The sequence below is a fragment of the Notamacropus eugenii genome, chromosome 3, assembly GCF_028372415.1.
Source record: "Notamacropus eugenii isolate mMacEug1 chromosome 3, mMacEug1.pri_v2, whole genome shotgun sequence".
Classification (NCBI taxonomy): Eukaryota; Metazoa; Chordata; class Mammalia; order Diprotodontia; family Macropodidae; genus Notamacropus; species Notamacropus eugenii.
The window spans coordinates 95028506-95040376 of NC_092874.1; the positions used below are offsets into that span (position 1 = coordinate 95028506).

At 47.1% G+C, this 11871-nt stretch overlaps 1 protein-coding gene across 1 annotated transcript; it reads left to right on the forward strand.

Annotated features, from left to right (window-relative positions):
* The first annotated feature begins 1972 nt into the window (after positions 1-1972).
* On the forward strand, positions 1973-9670 carry CDK5 (cyclin dependent kinase 5). The gene is made up of 12 exons (XM_072652214.1): positions 1973-2126; positions 2796-2884; positions 2989-3056; positions 3536-3596; positions 3686-3742; positions 4603-4698; positions 5139-5213; positions 5428-5524; positions 5808-5877; positions 8522-8582; positions 8823-8903; positions 9149-9670. Exons 1-12 carry the CDS (start codon positions 2090-2092, stop codon positions 9233-9235), a joined length of 879 nt encoding a protein of 292 aa, XP_072508315.1. The 5' UTR covers positions 1973-2089; the 3' UTR covers positions 9236-9670.
* The last annotated feature ends 2201 nt before the right edge of the window (positions 9671-11871 follow it).

Genomic DNA, 11871 nt, shown 5'->3' on the forward strand with positions numbered 1-11871 from the left:
CTTTAAAAATGTAAAGGTTAGATTAGATGACCTCTAAGGTCCCTTACAACTCTGTATCTATGCATGGACATGGGAGTCAAGAGACTAGAGATAGATCCTTGTCCTGCAGGGCTCTACCATTTATTCATTTTCCTCATCTGTAAAAGAGGGGTCCTGCTAACCTCCCAGAACTATTGTGAGGATCAAATGAAATATATGTAGTAGATCAGTTATTATTATTACATATTTCTTGAAAAAAAGAACAAAGGAAAGGAGTAGTATATCTATCAGTGTATAATGAGCATATGCTATAATGGAAGAGTACTGGACTAGAAGTCAGACCTATGATCTAGATTATGCCAGTTAAAATGACAGAATTATAGGATTTTAAGATGGAAGATATTTTCCAGCTCAAACTCCTTCAATTAATAGATGAAGAGACTGGGAACCATTGAGGTGGAATAATTTCACCAAGGTCCCATAGGTCATAAATAGCCAGTCTGGTATTCTAACTCTGGTCCTCTGACTCCAAGTACAGGGCTTTTCCCATTATACCAGTCTTGAAACCTTTGGACAAGTAACAATGTCCTTCAGTCTCGTTTACTCACTTGTAGAATAAGGATAATACATCCCCTTTCTATCTAGTGGGATTGCTGAGATGATCAAATTTCATAATAGATGTGAAAATAAGTTTTGGAAGAATTTAGGAAACTATAAAGCTATATACATATTATTAAGTAGTGTAGATACCTTGGCTTACAACATGATTCCACATTTATTAAGCGCCTATTATGTACAAGGCATTGTGTTAGACCCTGGAAGATGTACAAAGAAGAAATTAGAAAACCTTGCTCATAAGGAGCCTAGTTAGTTAATTGGGGGGGAGGAGAGAGGAAATTAAGTAGATAGAGAGCCAGACTGAAGTCAGGAAGACCTGAGTTCACCTTTGGCCTTAGACACACTAGCTTCAAGACCTTAGGCAGGTTAGTTTTTGTCTCCTAAAGTTTCCCCTTTGTAAAATGGGAGTACTAATAGCACCCACCTCTCAGTCTTTAAGAGGATCAAGTGAGATACTTGTTAAGTGCTACATAAGTGCTAGCGATTTTTATTTAATGCCATAGCTGTCTGAGCCCCTATCTCTGGAGTTCCAAAAGAGTTTATTACATCCGGGCAGGGCCCTCCTTCTGTCTCAGCTAACAGCCTATTTCATCCCCAAACAGACCGCTTTGTATTTCATCTATACAATAATGGGGTTGGACTTTTCACATCCTAAGCTTGAAACCTCCTAGGGGCATCCTGGGGTGACGGGCTCTTAAAGGCCCAGACGCTCAGCGAACCTGCTAAGGTACAAGGAGTGAGGTTGGAAGAATTCTGACGTAAGCGTATCCGGAGACCCCAGAAGAGGGAAGCAGATCTATGGAGAAAGGGAGTAATCAATAGTCTACTGGCCCGTGCCAGCTTGTCCATTCCTTTGACCAGCTTGTAATTCTAGGGTCAAATGGTAAGCCTGGGTGTCAAAGAAACATCACCAGGGGTCACTCCCAGTGGAAGAGGTCTAGAGGAAGAGGGGCATTACAGAATCGGCTGTCTCCCACGAACTCCTCACCCCGAACTGGGTCCTGCGGGAGCCGCTCTGGCGCAGGCTCCATGGGTACCCTGATTTTTCATTGCATTCTGGGATATGTAGTCCTAGGATAGTCTTCGCGACTGCTGGGAGAGGAAGGACTCTGCGTCGCGATGCATGATGGGCCGCGGAACTGCGACGGCGACGCACTCGAAAAGGCGGATCCCAAGAGGCTTTCTGGGAATTGAAGTCCCCGGCTTGTCTCCACTGTCCGGCCGGCGTCCCTGGAGTCGGAGGTTGGCGAGCCTTGGAGCAGAGCACGCCGGGGCTTGTAGTCCTCTGGCTTCCTCTAGCTCGAGCTTTTCTCCGAGGCCAGGAAGCCTCGAGGACTTCAGGTCCCATAATCCACGCCCCGGCGAGCAGGAGGGCAGGCAAGGGAGCGGGGCGGGGTGCGGCCTGGGGGGACTCCTTGGAGCCTCCTCCCCACCTGAGCCGGGGTCCTAAACCGGGAGCCCGGGGCTCGCCGGGGGCCCCGCAGTCGCCGTGATGCAGAAGTATGAGAAGCTGGAGAAGATAGGCGAAGGTAACGGACTGGAAAATTCTTCTGCAAAGAGCTCCATGCCCCCTGCCCCTTACTCCCCTGCAAACCCTGATATTCCTTCCTCTGACCTCCCGAGCTTCGGTAGCCACCCCCACGCGGCAAATGTCCACCTTGGGCCCCCCAAACAGGTAGCCCTTCCTGCAAAGTGACACTCTCCTGCATGAAGCCTCCTCCCCTCACCCCTCTCCTGCAAAATACACCCCCTCTCCAGCAAACATTGATTTCCCTCCCCTAGGAAAAAACTTCTTCCCGATCCTTCCCCCCACCCTCGTTTCCCAACCATCCTCTCTCCGAAGACCAGGCACCCCCATTTACTTTGCCCTCCCTTGCTTTCCTCCATCGCAAAGGACCACCCTTCCTGGCCCACCCTCCCATCACTGCCCTTCCTGCCACCAGAGCTGGTCCCTTCTACATCTTTAAGTCCTAAATACCCCTCATACTTCGTCTTGCCTCCCTTTCCACCTCCCCTCTTGGACCATGAAGCTGCCCAGTCACCCTCCTTTCCTCCTCCTTCCCCCCACCCCTCCTTCACAACCTCCCCCCCAAGCCTTTCCCCCCACCCCCCAGACTAACCCCCACTCCTGGGAGGGATATTGTACTGTGGGGAGCTGGAAGAGGTAGAAAGTGGCTTTGCTCCCTCCTGGCCCCTAGGCACCTATGGAACAGTGTTCAAGGCCAAGAACCGAGAGACCCACGAGATTGTGGCCCTGAAACGGGTTCGCTTGGACGATGATGATGAGGTGGGGCCTGGGGTGGTGTGGGTGAGGCTGGGGGAGCTGGGTGGCCCTGGGTTGTGCTTAGTACCTCTCTAGTCTCACTCCTCCCTCTTTCCATCCTCTCCCAGGGGGTACCAAGCTCTGCCCTGAGAGAGATCTGCCTGCTTAAGGAGTTGAAGCATAAGAATATTGTCAGGTCTGTTTGGGGAAGGAGGTAAAAGAATGGGGGAAGGGGAGAGAGCTGTAGGAATGGATCCCTAACTGGTTGTATCCATACCTATCTGGTTAATAGGGAGGGGCATGAGAGAGTCAGGTAGGAGTTAAATACATACAGATTTGAAATTGGAGCTGGGAATTTGGAAGGAATGGGGGTAGAGAAAGGGGTCTTTACCTTGTGGTAGCTCACTGGTGATAACACTACCTGAGTGGGGGACGAGTGGTGTTGGGGATTAAAGGAATCTGCATTTGGAAGATTCAATTTGGAAATTTAAATTGGGGAATAGAGGGTTATAGTTGGAGATCCAAGGGTTGGAACCAGGAATCCAAGTTAAGAGCTGGAATTAAAGATTCGTGTAAAAGGTTTAATTAGGGACTAGAATTGGAGAATTAGGTCTAGGCTTCTAGGTCAGCCTGAATTCACCTTTCTCCCTTCTCTTTCTCTTCCTCCCCAACAAGGCTTCATGATGTTTTGCACAGTGACAAGAAACTGACCCTGGTTTTTGAGTTCTGTGACCAAGTAAGGAGAGGGGGCAGCCCAGGGGAGGGGTAGCCCAGATGTGAAAAGACTGAGGCTGAGACAACCCATCTTTCTTCCCCTACTTGCAGGATCTGAAGAAATATTTTGACAGTTGCAATGGAGACCTGGACCCTGAAATTGTGAAGGTGAGGTGGTAACTAGGGAAAACAAGGGTTGAACTTTGATCTTAATGAGCCTAGAAGGTATTTGAATATCCCCACTGAGTATATAGTGCTTGGCACTAGGGAACCAAAGATAGAAATTGTCTAACACAATCTAATTAAACATAATTTTATTAAGCTTAGGCAGCTGGGTGTCAGAGTGGATAGAAGGAAGACTTTCTTTGTGAATTCAAAACTAGCCTCAGACATTTACTAGCTGTGTGATCCTGGGCAAGTCACTTAACCCTGTTTGCTTCAGTTTCCCCCTCTGTAAAGAAGGAAATGGTAAATCACTCCAGTATCTTTGCCAAGAAAGCCCCAAATGGGGGCAAGAAGAGTTGGATTCAACTCAACAACAATTAAGCACAGTCTAATCAAACTGTTAGCACCTACTGTGCACCTAGCCTAGTACTAGAGGTACTGTTTAGGGTATAAAAACAAGGGTGTAATCAGTGTTCTCACATAACTTACAGTATTGTTGAGAAGAAAAACCTCAGAGGATGACGTAAGGCAGTTTTTGATTAAGGGCCAGGATGTATGCAGGTAGAAAGTAATGGAGGTCAGGATAGGGAGAGAGTGTGAGTCAGAGTGGTCAAGGATGGCTTTTTGGAAGAGATGGGATTTGATATGAGCCATGAAGGTTGAGTTTGGTTTAGGCTTATAGTAGGATTGGTGGGTGGGGTGGGAGGTTGACAGAACCTGAGGCCCAAATGATCGAGGTATGTGTTGCGGAGAAAGGTTAAGAGACTATTCTGATTGGAGTTGGAGCAGTATAGGGGAACAGTCAAACTTAGGGCTAGAATATGGGGATGGCTGATTTTTCCCACTTCTCTCATTCCCTATAGTCATTCCTTTTCCAACTGCTAAAAGGCCTTGGATTCTGCCACAGCCGTAATGTTCTGCACCGGGACCTGAAGCCGCAGAACCTTCTAATTAACCGGGTATTGTGTCAGGGAAAAGAGAGAAAGGGGAAAGGGCTGGGACCAGAAGGTGGGTGACTGTGGTCTAGGTTTGGGAGCTCAGACTGGGAGGAGGAAGCTTTCCCTGGGACCAGTTAGATCTTTTCTACATGGGAGAAAAAATAAGGTAGTAGAAAAATACTCCATTGGATTGAAAGTCAGTAGACCTGGGTTTGAGTCCCAGCTCTCATACTTGTATGACTGTGGGCAAATTGCTTTCCCTCTATGAACCTTGGTCTCTTACTTTGTAAAGTGGATAAAAATACTTTTGACCTTCCCACCATAGGCTGTTGTGAGGAATGTATTTTGTTAGCCTTTAATACCATAGAAACATAAATCATCGTTAGCACCATTAGCATCCCTTCTGATCCTCACTGTGCTATATGTTCTCCCCCTTTTACTTCCCATCCCCCTACCTTCAGAATGGGGAACTCAAGCTTGCTGATTTTGGCTTGGCTAGAGCTTTCGGGATCCCTGTTCGATGTTACTCTGCAGAGGTGAGCCTTGGTAGTTGGGTACCTGGAAAGTAGCTGGCAGAGGGAGGAGGGAGAAATACCTAGGGACCCTCTCACTGCCTCCACTCTAGCTCCTTGGAACATTATTCTTGCTCCCTCATTTCTCTTTCTTCCCCTGTGGGAGGAATCTTCTGCCAACTCTGTTATCCTGTATTGGAGGGTCACTGTAGGCTTGAATCCTTTCCATTTCCCGTAGGTAGTCACTTTGTGGTACCGCCCACCAGATGTCCTGTTTGGGGCCAAACTCTACTCCACATCCATTGACATGTGGTCAGCTGGTTGCATCTTTGCAGGTGATGAAATTGGGGAGGCCAGGTCTGACTGTCTTGCTTCCCTATCAGAGTCAGCCAATAGACCATGAAGTCTATTGGCTATGTTTTCAGTGGATAAGAGTTTGTGGACAAGTGGTTGTTGGGGTGGGAGAGGGGAGAGGCAGGGATGAAGAGACTTGGGGTAGGGAGAAGGTGAAGCGTATTAAGGAAGAAGGTGGTCTAAGATGTGATGGTAGAAGAGGCTGGGAGGATGTTTGAAGCATGAGCCATCTCCAGCCTCTCATTAATTTTCTTTCTCCCACAGAGCTGGCCAATGCTGGACGGCCCCTCTTTCCTGGCAATGATGTAGATGATCAACTGAAGAGGATTTTTAGATATCCTTAAGGCTTTCCTTCCATCTCCACCTCTGAATTAGAGAATCTCCCTCCCCAGATCCTGGGACCAAGAGAATCTCTGACATATAATTCCTGAACCCATAGGAAATAGGGTATGGAGAAGAACTGGGCTAGGGATAGAGCAGAGATGGAGAAGGACAGGAAACAAAGGATCCAGGAATCCCCGGGAACAAAGATAGGGAATCCAGTGGAATAGACACTTGTCATGTTGTGGCGACAAAAGACAGTGGTATAGGGTGAAGAACTCAACTCAACATTTAGTAACTGCCTATTATATGCCAGGTGCTAGAGGTAAATAAAAGACTGTCCCAGACCTTAAGAGCTTATATTCTACTGGGAAGAAAAAAACATGTTCGATAAATATAAAATGTATAGGAAGTAATTTGAGTGCTGGGGAAGATATCAACAACTGGGTGCATATGGAAAGGCCTTATGGAGCAGGTGGCACTTGGGCTGAGTCTTAACAGTAGCCAGAGTTTCCAGGAGGGCAGAGATGAGGAGGGAAAGTATTCCAGTCATGAGAAATAGCCTCTGCAAACATTTGGAGGCAGGAGGTGGAGTACCTATATACAGGATGACCAGTGTGGCTAAGAATGTAGAGTAGTAGAATATAGAATGTAATTGAGGGAAATTACTGTGAAATCAGTTGGGAAAAACAGATTGAAGTCAGACCACAAAAGACATTAATTGCCAAGGAGAATTTGTATTTTATCCTGGAAGGACTAAGGAGCTACCTACTGAAGTCTCTTGACTGAGAGGGGGATATGATCAGACTACTTCAAGGATGTTCATGTGGCAGCAGTGGAGGATGGATTGGAGAGTGGAGGCACCAGAGGCAGGGAGACCCATGAAGAGATTCAGGTGTCTAAGCCAGAGGTGGGTTGGGACAAGGGGATGCGTGTAAAAGATGCTATGGATCTAGACTTGAGAAGTCTTGGCAGCTGGCCATATATAGGGGCAAAGGAGTAGAAAAAGAGGAGGATAACTCTAGTTTCAATCCCTGGACTGAGAGCCTAGAAGGTTGGTAGTGACCTCAGCAGAAGTAGAGGAGAGCACTAGATTGGAGTTGGGAGGTTGGTTGAGTTTAGCTTCTGCCTAGCCATTTTTGCCTCCCTGTGCATCGGTTTTTCTTCTTAATAAAGGGAGAGGCAGTGTGGTGTAGTGCAAAGTGCTCTGGACTGGGAGACCCGAGGCCCACCTCTGCTGCTTGCTAAATGTTTCCTCAGGGCAGGTGATTGCACCTGCCTGGGATTCAGTCATCATATGTAAATGAAGCTGTTGGCCTGGATTGGCAGTTCCCAAAGTTTTGGGTTTTCTTTTTTATTTTGTTCTACAAACCCCTTTCAACAACAACCACCAAGTGGTGTGAACCCCTAGAGTAATTAAATATCCCACTCATGATAGTCTTGACAGTGGCTTAATGATTATGGTGCCACTGGAGAACTTTAAGCTCAAATCATTGTCCACTAAATGGGAGCCACTGGACATACAGATCTCTTAGGTTCAGCGCTAAATCTATGATCTCTAGACCTTCCTACCTTGTGGGATTGTTGTTAGGGTCAGATGGGACCAAGATCTTTATAAGCTTTTGAAGAGCGATCTCAAAAATCAGCTGTTTTCTTATTAAATGAACACTTCTATAGATGATCTGTTAGCTCCAGTTCTGCACCTCCAGGAGAACAGAGGAGTGGCAGTGGTAGAAGGGGTTATTCTAGGAGAGCTTCCTGGAGGTGGGAGCAGAAAAGATGCTGTTCCAGGTGGAGGTAGAGGGTTTCTAACTTGGAACTGAAGAAAGTGCTAACTGATATGGCAGAAATGAAATAGATTTCAGAGTTGGGGTTGAGAGTAGTAAAGCACTGCAAACTGTGGAAGAACTGGGGTCAAAGGAACATTCTGTGCAGGAAGAATTAAGGAGGGAGGTGAAAAAGAAAAGCTAGAGGTATGTACCAGTCAGGCTGAGTCAAGGAGGAGTGAATACAAAGACCTGTTAGGTCAATGTTAACAGAAAGGTGAGGGGAGATCAAAGACATAAGCCCTGTGGTCTCTGGAAAGAGCACTGGTCTGGGAGTCTTGAGCAAGTCATTCAGCCTGAATTAAGCTTCATAAATGAAATGGGGAATTAATTTCTGCCCTACTCACCCTCACTAGAATGTAGATGGTGAGCATGGAGTGTGATGATGGGAGAGTCTTCTGGAGAGTCAGGGAAATTGCTAGAAGGGAAATTTAACAGAGATGATGAGGAATTCAGCCAGTGGGGGTGGGGGGAATGTGGGCTAGTATACACAAACTCTCTCTCTCTCCCTCTCTCCCTCTCTCTCTCCCTCTCCCTCTCTCCCTCTCTCCCTCTCTCCCTCTCTCCCTCTCTCCCTCTCCCCCTCTCCCCCTCTCCCCCTCCCTCTCCCCCTCTCCCTCTCCCTCTCCCTCTCCTTCTTCCTCTCTCCCTCCCTCCCCCTCCCTCTCTCTCTCCCCCTCTCAATCCCTCTCTCTCTCCCTCTCACTCCCTAAGGGCTCTCATATGTACGGTGGAGGGTAGTACAGGATGAAGTGAGAATGCTAGATCTCAGGCTTAATCGCCCTCCCCTCATTCTCATTACCTTGAGTGACCCTTAACCTCAACTCTCACGCTGCTGGGGACACCAACTGAGGAACAGTGGCCTGCCATGACCAAACTTCCAGATTATAAGGTAGGTGTGGGTTCAGACAAAGATATAACTTTAAAGGACCAAGAGATGAGAGATGAGCCTCCTTCTCTAGCCATAGCTTTCCTTTTCTGATTCCCATAGTCTTATTTCTGTGACCCAGACTTGTATTCCCCAGCCTAACCCCTATTCAAGCCTTAATAGATATTCTCTACCGTCCCACCCCACTAATTCCCCCAGATGCTACCCATGCCATATATCTAAGCCCCTGTTTCTCTTTTCTAGCCTTATCCTATGTATCCAGCAACAACATCACTTGTCAATGTTGTACCCAAGCTCAATGCCACAGGGAGGGACCTATTGCAGGTAAACAGCCCGGAGAGAGGATGTTTGGGGGCAGAGAGGACAGAGGGACTAGTTTGATCCTGGTTGGAGGGGAATGGAAATGGGGTAGTGAACTTACTTCTTAGTACTGGGGGAGGGGATGGTTGGAGATATAAAGCTCAGGAAACTTTGGGAGTTGGGTGAAGGAAAAGGTGTTAATTCATAGAGGAATCTGGAGACAGTCCCCATCCTGTCTAATCCTATCCCAATTTTTCCCTCTCCCTCAGAACCTGCTCAAGTGTAACCCAGTTCAGCGCATCTCAGCAGAAGAAGCTTTGCAGCATCCCTACTTCTCTGACTTCTGCCCTCCCTAGCCAAGGGTCTCCTTTTGCCTTTCCTTGTCCAGAGAACTAAGTCCACTACCCATGACCCCTCCTCTAGGCCCTCATATTGGAGCTGCTCAATGCACTCTCACCTTGCTGGTCCACCCTGTTCCCTACCCACCCAGAGACCTCATGTGTTGAGGCAGGAGAAATAGACCCTGGAAGCTATGGGGTTTGAGACTCTTTTGTCCTCTTCTCTCCCCTGGCCCTTCCCCACTCTCCCCCACCCCACTGGAAAAGGGGTGGGGGTGGGGATGGTGCTATGCCCTTAAGCTGTGCTACTTGGGCCAGATGTTTGGGGTCAGCCTTGGTGGGGTTAGGGGTGTGAAGGATGGATGCCAACCGGAGCCCCTATCCCCCCACTTCCTGTGCTCCTTCTTGTGTATGGACTTTATTTAATTTCATAAATTGGCTTCTTTCCCACAATCTAGGCCTGTATCATGAGGGAAGGTGTGTGTGTGTCTCTCTGTTCTAAGACATGGGTATCACAAGGGTATGATGATTGTGTGACCTCTGGCCCTACTCACTGACATCACCAATCACAGTCTTCACCCACTTACTCTCATATCCGCTTTTCTTTAGCCCACACATCCAGTTCTTAGGATTCTAGTGAAACCCAGCATTCAGAAGAGGGATTAACCTGGTCCTGCTCTGCCCACCAGAGGGCAGAAGTCAGAGTGTTGGGTGGAAAGTAGAGCCCAGTTTGGGGTCATCAAGTCGGAAAAAACTTCCTAACCAATTATAACCAGCCAGAAGTGGAATATGGGATGCCTTAGGAGGTCAGACTCTCCTCATCCCTCCCTGGAGGTCTTAGGCAGGCCAGTTGTATTGGCATGTATATTGGGGAAGTACCTCCTGTTTGAGTACTCATTGGCCTAGCTGGTTCCTCAGGCCTTTTCGGAATTCTAGGCTTCTCTGGAACCCAACTTGAGGGCGAAGCTTAATGCTTGACTTCTGCTTGAAGGCTCATCCTGAGTTACTACTGGTTAGGAGTAGGGTGGGGTTAGGACTGGAAAATGACAGTTCTCATTTATTAATAAATGGTATGGCTTTAACTGCTTTATACTCTGCCCTCTCCCATTAACTCCACAACATGGCTCAAGATGGGAGGGCCCTGAGACCCAAATATCAGACGTAGCCCCCCAACTGTTATCTGGCGTTGCCAGGGAAGCCCTGGGGTATCTAGTAAGTAGAGCCTTTGGTTCTGAATAGGGATGCTAGGGGCAGCAGTCTAGTTTCCTAGATTTCTTGTTTTTATTCTTTTTCATTTTCCTCCCACCTCCCTATCCCCCACAAGTATTTTTGTGCTGAAGAAGCCAGCTATGAGAACAGCATGGCTCACTGAAGTCTGAAAGTGGCTTGGGAAGAGGATGGATTATTTTTCTATTTTCAAAGCATATCCACTGCAATTTCTCTCTCATTCAGGGGGTGCTTAGGACTAAGAATTAAAAACAGCAAAACCCTCCAAGACAGGATAGTAGGTCATTTTATTAAATGGCAGAGCTAAGATTGGAACCCAGGTGTCCAGATTCATTGTCTGATGCTCTTCCTTCTCCCTCCAGTGTGCCAGGCACTGTGCTAAGCACTGGTCGTACAAAGACAAAACAGCCTGTGTCCTCAAGAAGCTCATGATCTTTGTTCTAAATACATTACAACTATTGTCTTCTGCCTTCCTCCTCACCCACCCCATAGTGCTAACTCCAGACCTGACAAGCTGGGGACAGCTTACTATTTTTCTCCTACCTTTGACTAGATGGGAGGGAGAGTTATGCCCCAGATCTCACAACCATTCTTTCCCCCCCTTTTTTTAAGGTTCTACACATACGTTCCTATTAAATACATTTTCATCTTAGTCATGTTGCATAGAAGAATTAAAATGAATGGGAGAAACCATAAAACAAAACATAATACAAAAGAAAATGGTCTGCTTCATCTGCGATCCAGTTCCATAGTTCTTTCTCTGGATGTGGAAGGCGTTTTGCCTTGAGTCCACTGTGAATATTTTAAGTCCTTGCATTGCAATGAAGTACTGAGTCTACCAGAAAAATTCCTCACACACTGTGGTAGTTGCTGTGTACAAAGTTCTCCTGATTCTGCTCCTTTCACTCAGCATCATTTCATAAGTCCTTCTATGCATAAGTCTTCCTATTCATCATTTCTTATAGCACAATAGTATTCCATTACATTCATATACCACAATTTGTTCAGCCATTCCCCAATTGATGGGCATCTCCTTGATTTCCAGTTTTGGGCCACCACAAAGAGAGTTGCTATAAATATTTTTGTACATGTGGGACCCTTTCCCATTTCTATGATTTCTTTGGGATATAGTCCCAGAAGCGGTAAAGCTGAGTCAAAGGGTATACGCATTTTTGTAGCCCTTCGGGCATAGTTCCAAATTGCCCTCCAGAATGACAACCATTCTTTCCTAAGACCCACAACATCCCACCTCCACCTTCCTTGCCCAGAAACCATCTCCCATCCACCGTAGCCTGGGGTCCTAGCTATAAACATAACTGCCTGTGACCCTTGGCAAGTCACTTAACCTTTTAGTGTTTTAGAGTGTAGGCAACTAAAATTAAGTTTTGGAGAATATGCGAAGCTGCATTGGCCGAGGAAGGTCCTGT

Excerpts from the sequence above, each read along its gene's own strand:
- CDK5 (XM_072652214.1), top strand. The coding sequence starts at position 2,090 with ATGCAGAAGTATGAGAAGCTGGAGAAGATAGGCGAAG. Across the intron at positions 5,525-5,807 it reads AGCTGGTTGCATCTTTGCAG|AGCTGGCCAATGCTGGACGG; the intron begins GTGATGAAATTG and ends TTTCTCCCACAG. Across the intron at positions 5,878-8,521 it reads CAACTGAAGAGGATTTTTAG|GCTGCTGGGGACACCAACTG; the intron begins ATATCCTTAAGG and ends CTCAACTCTCAC.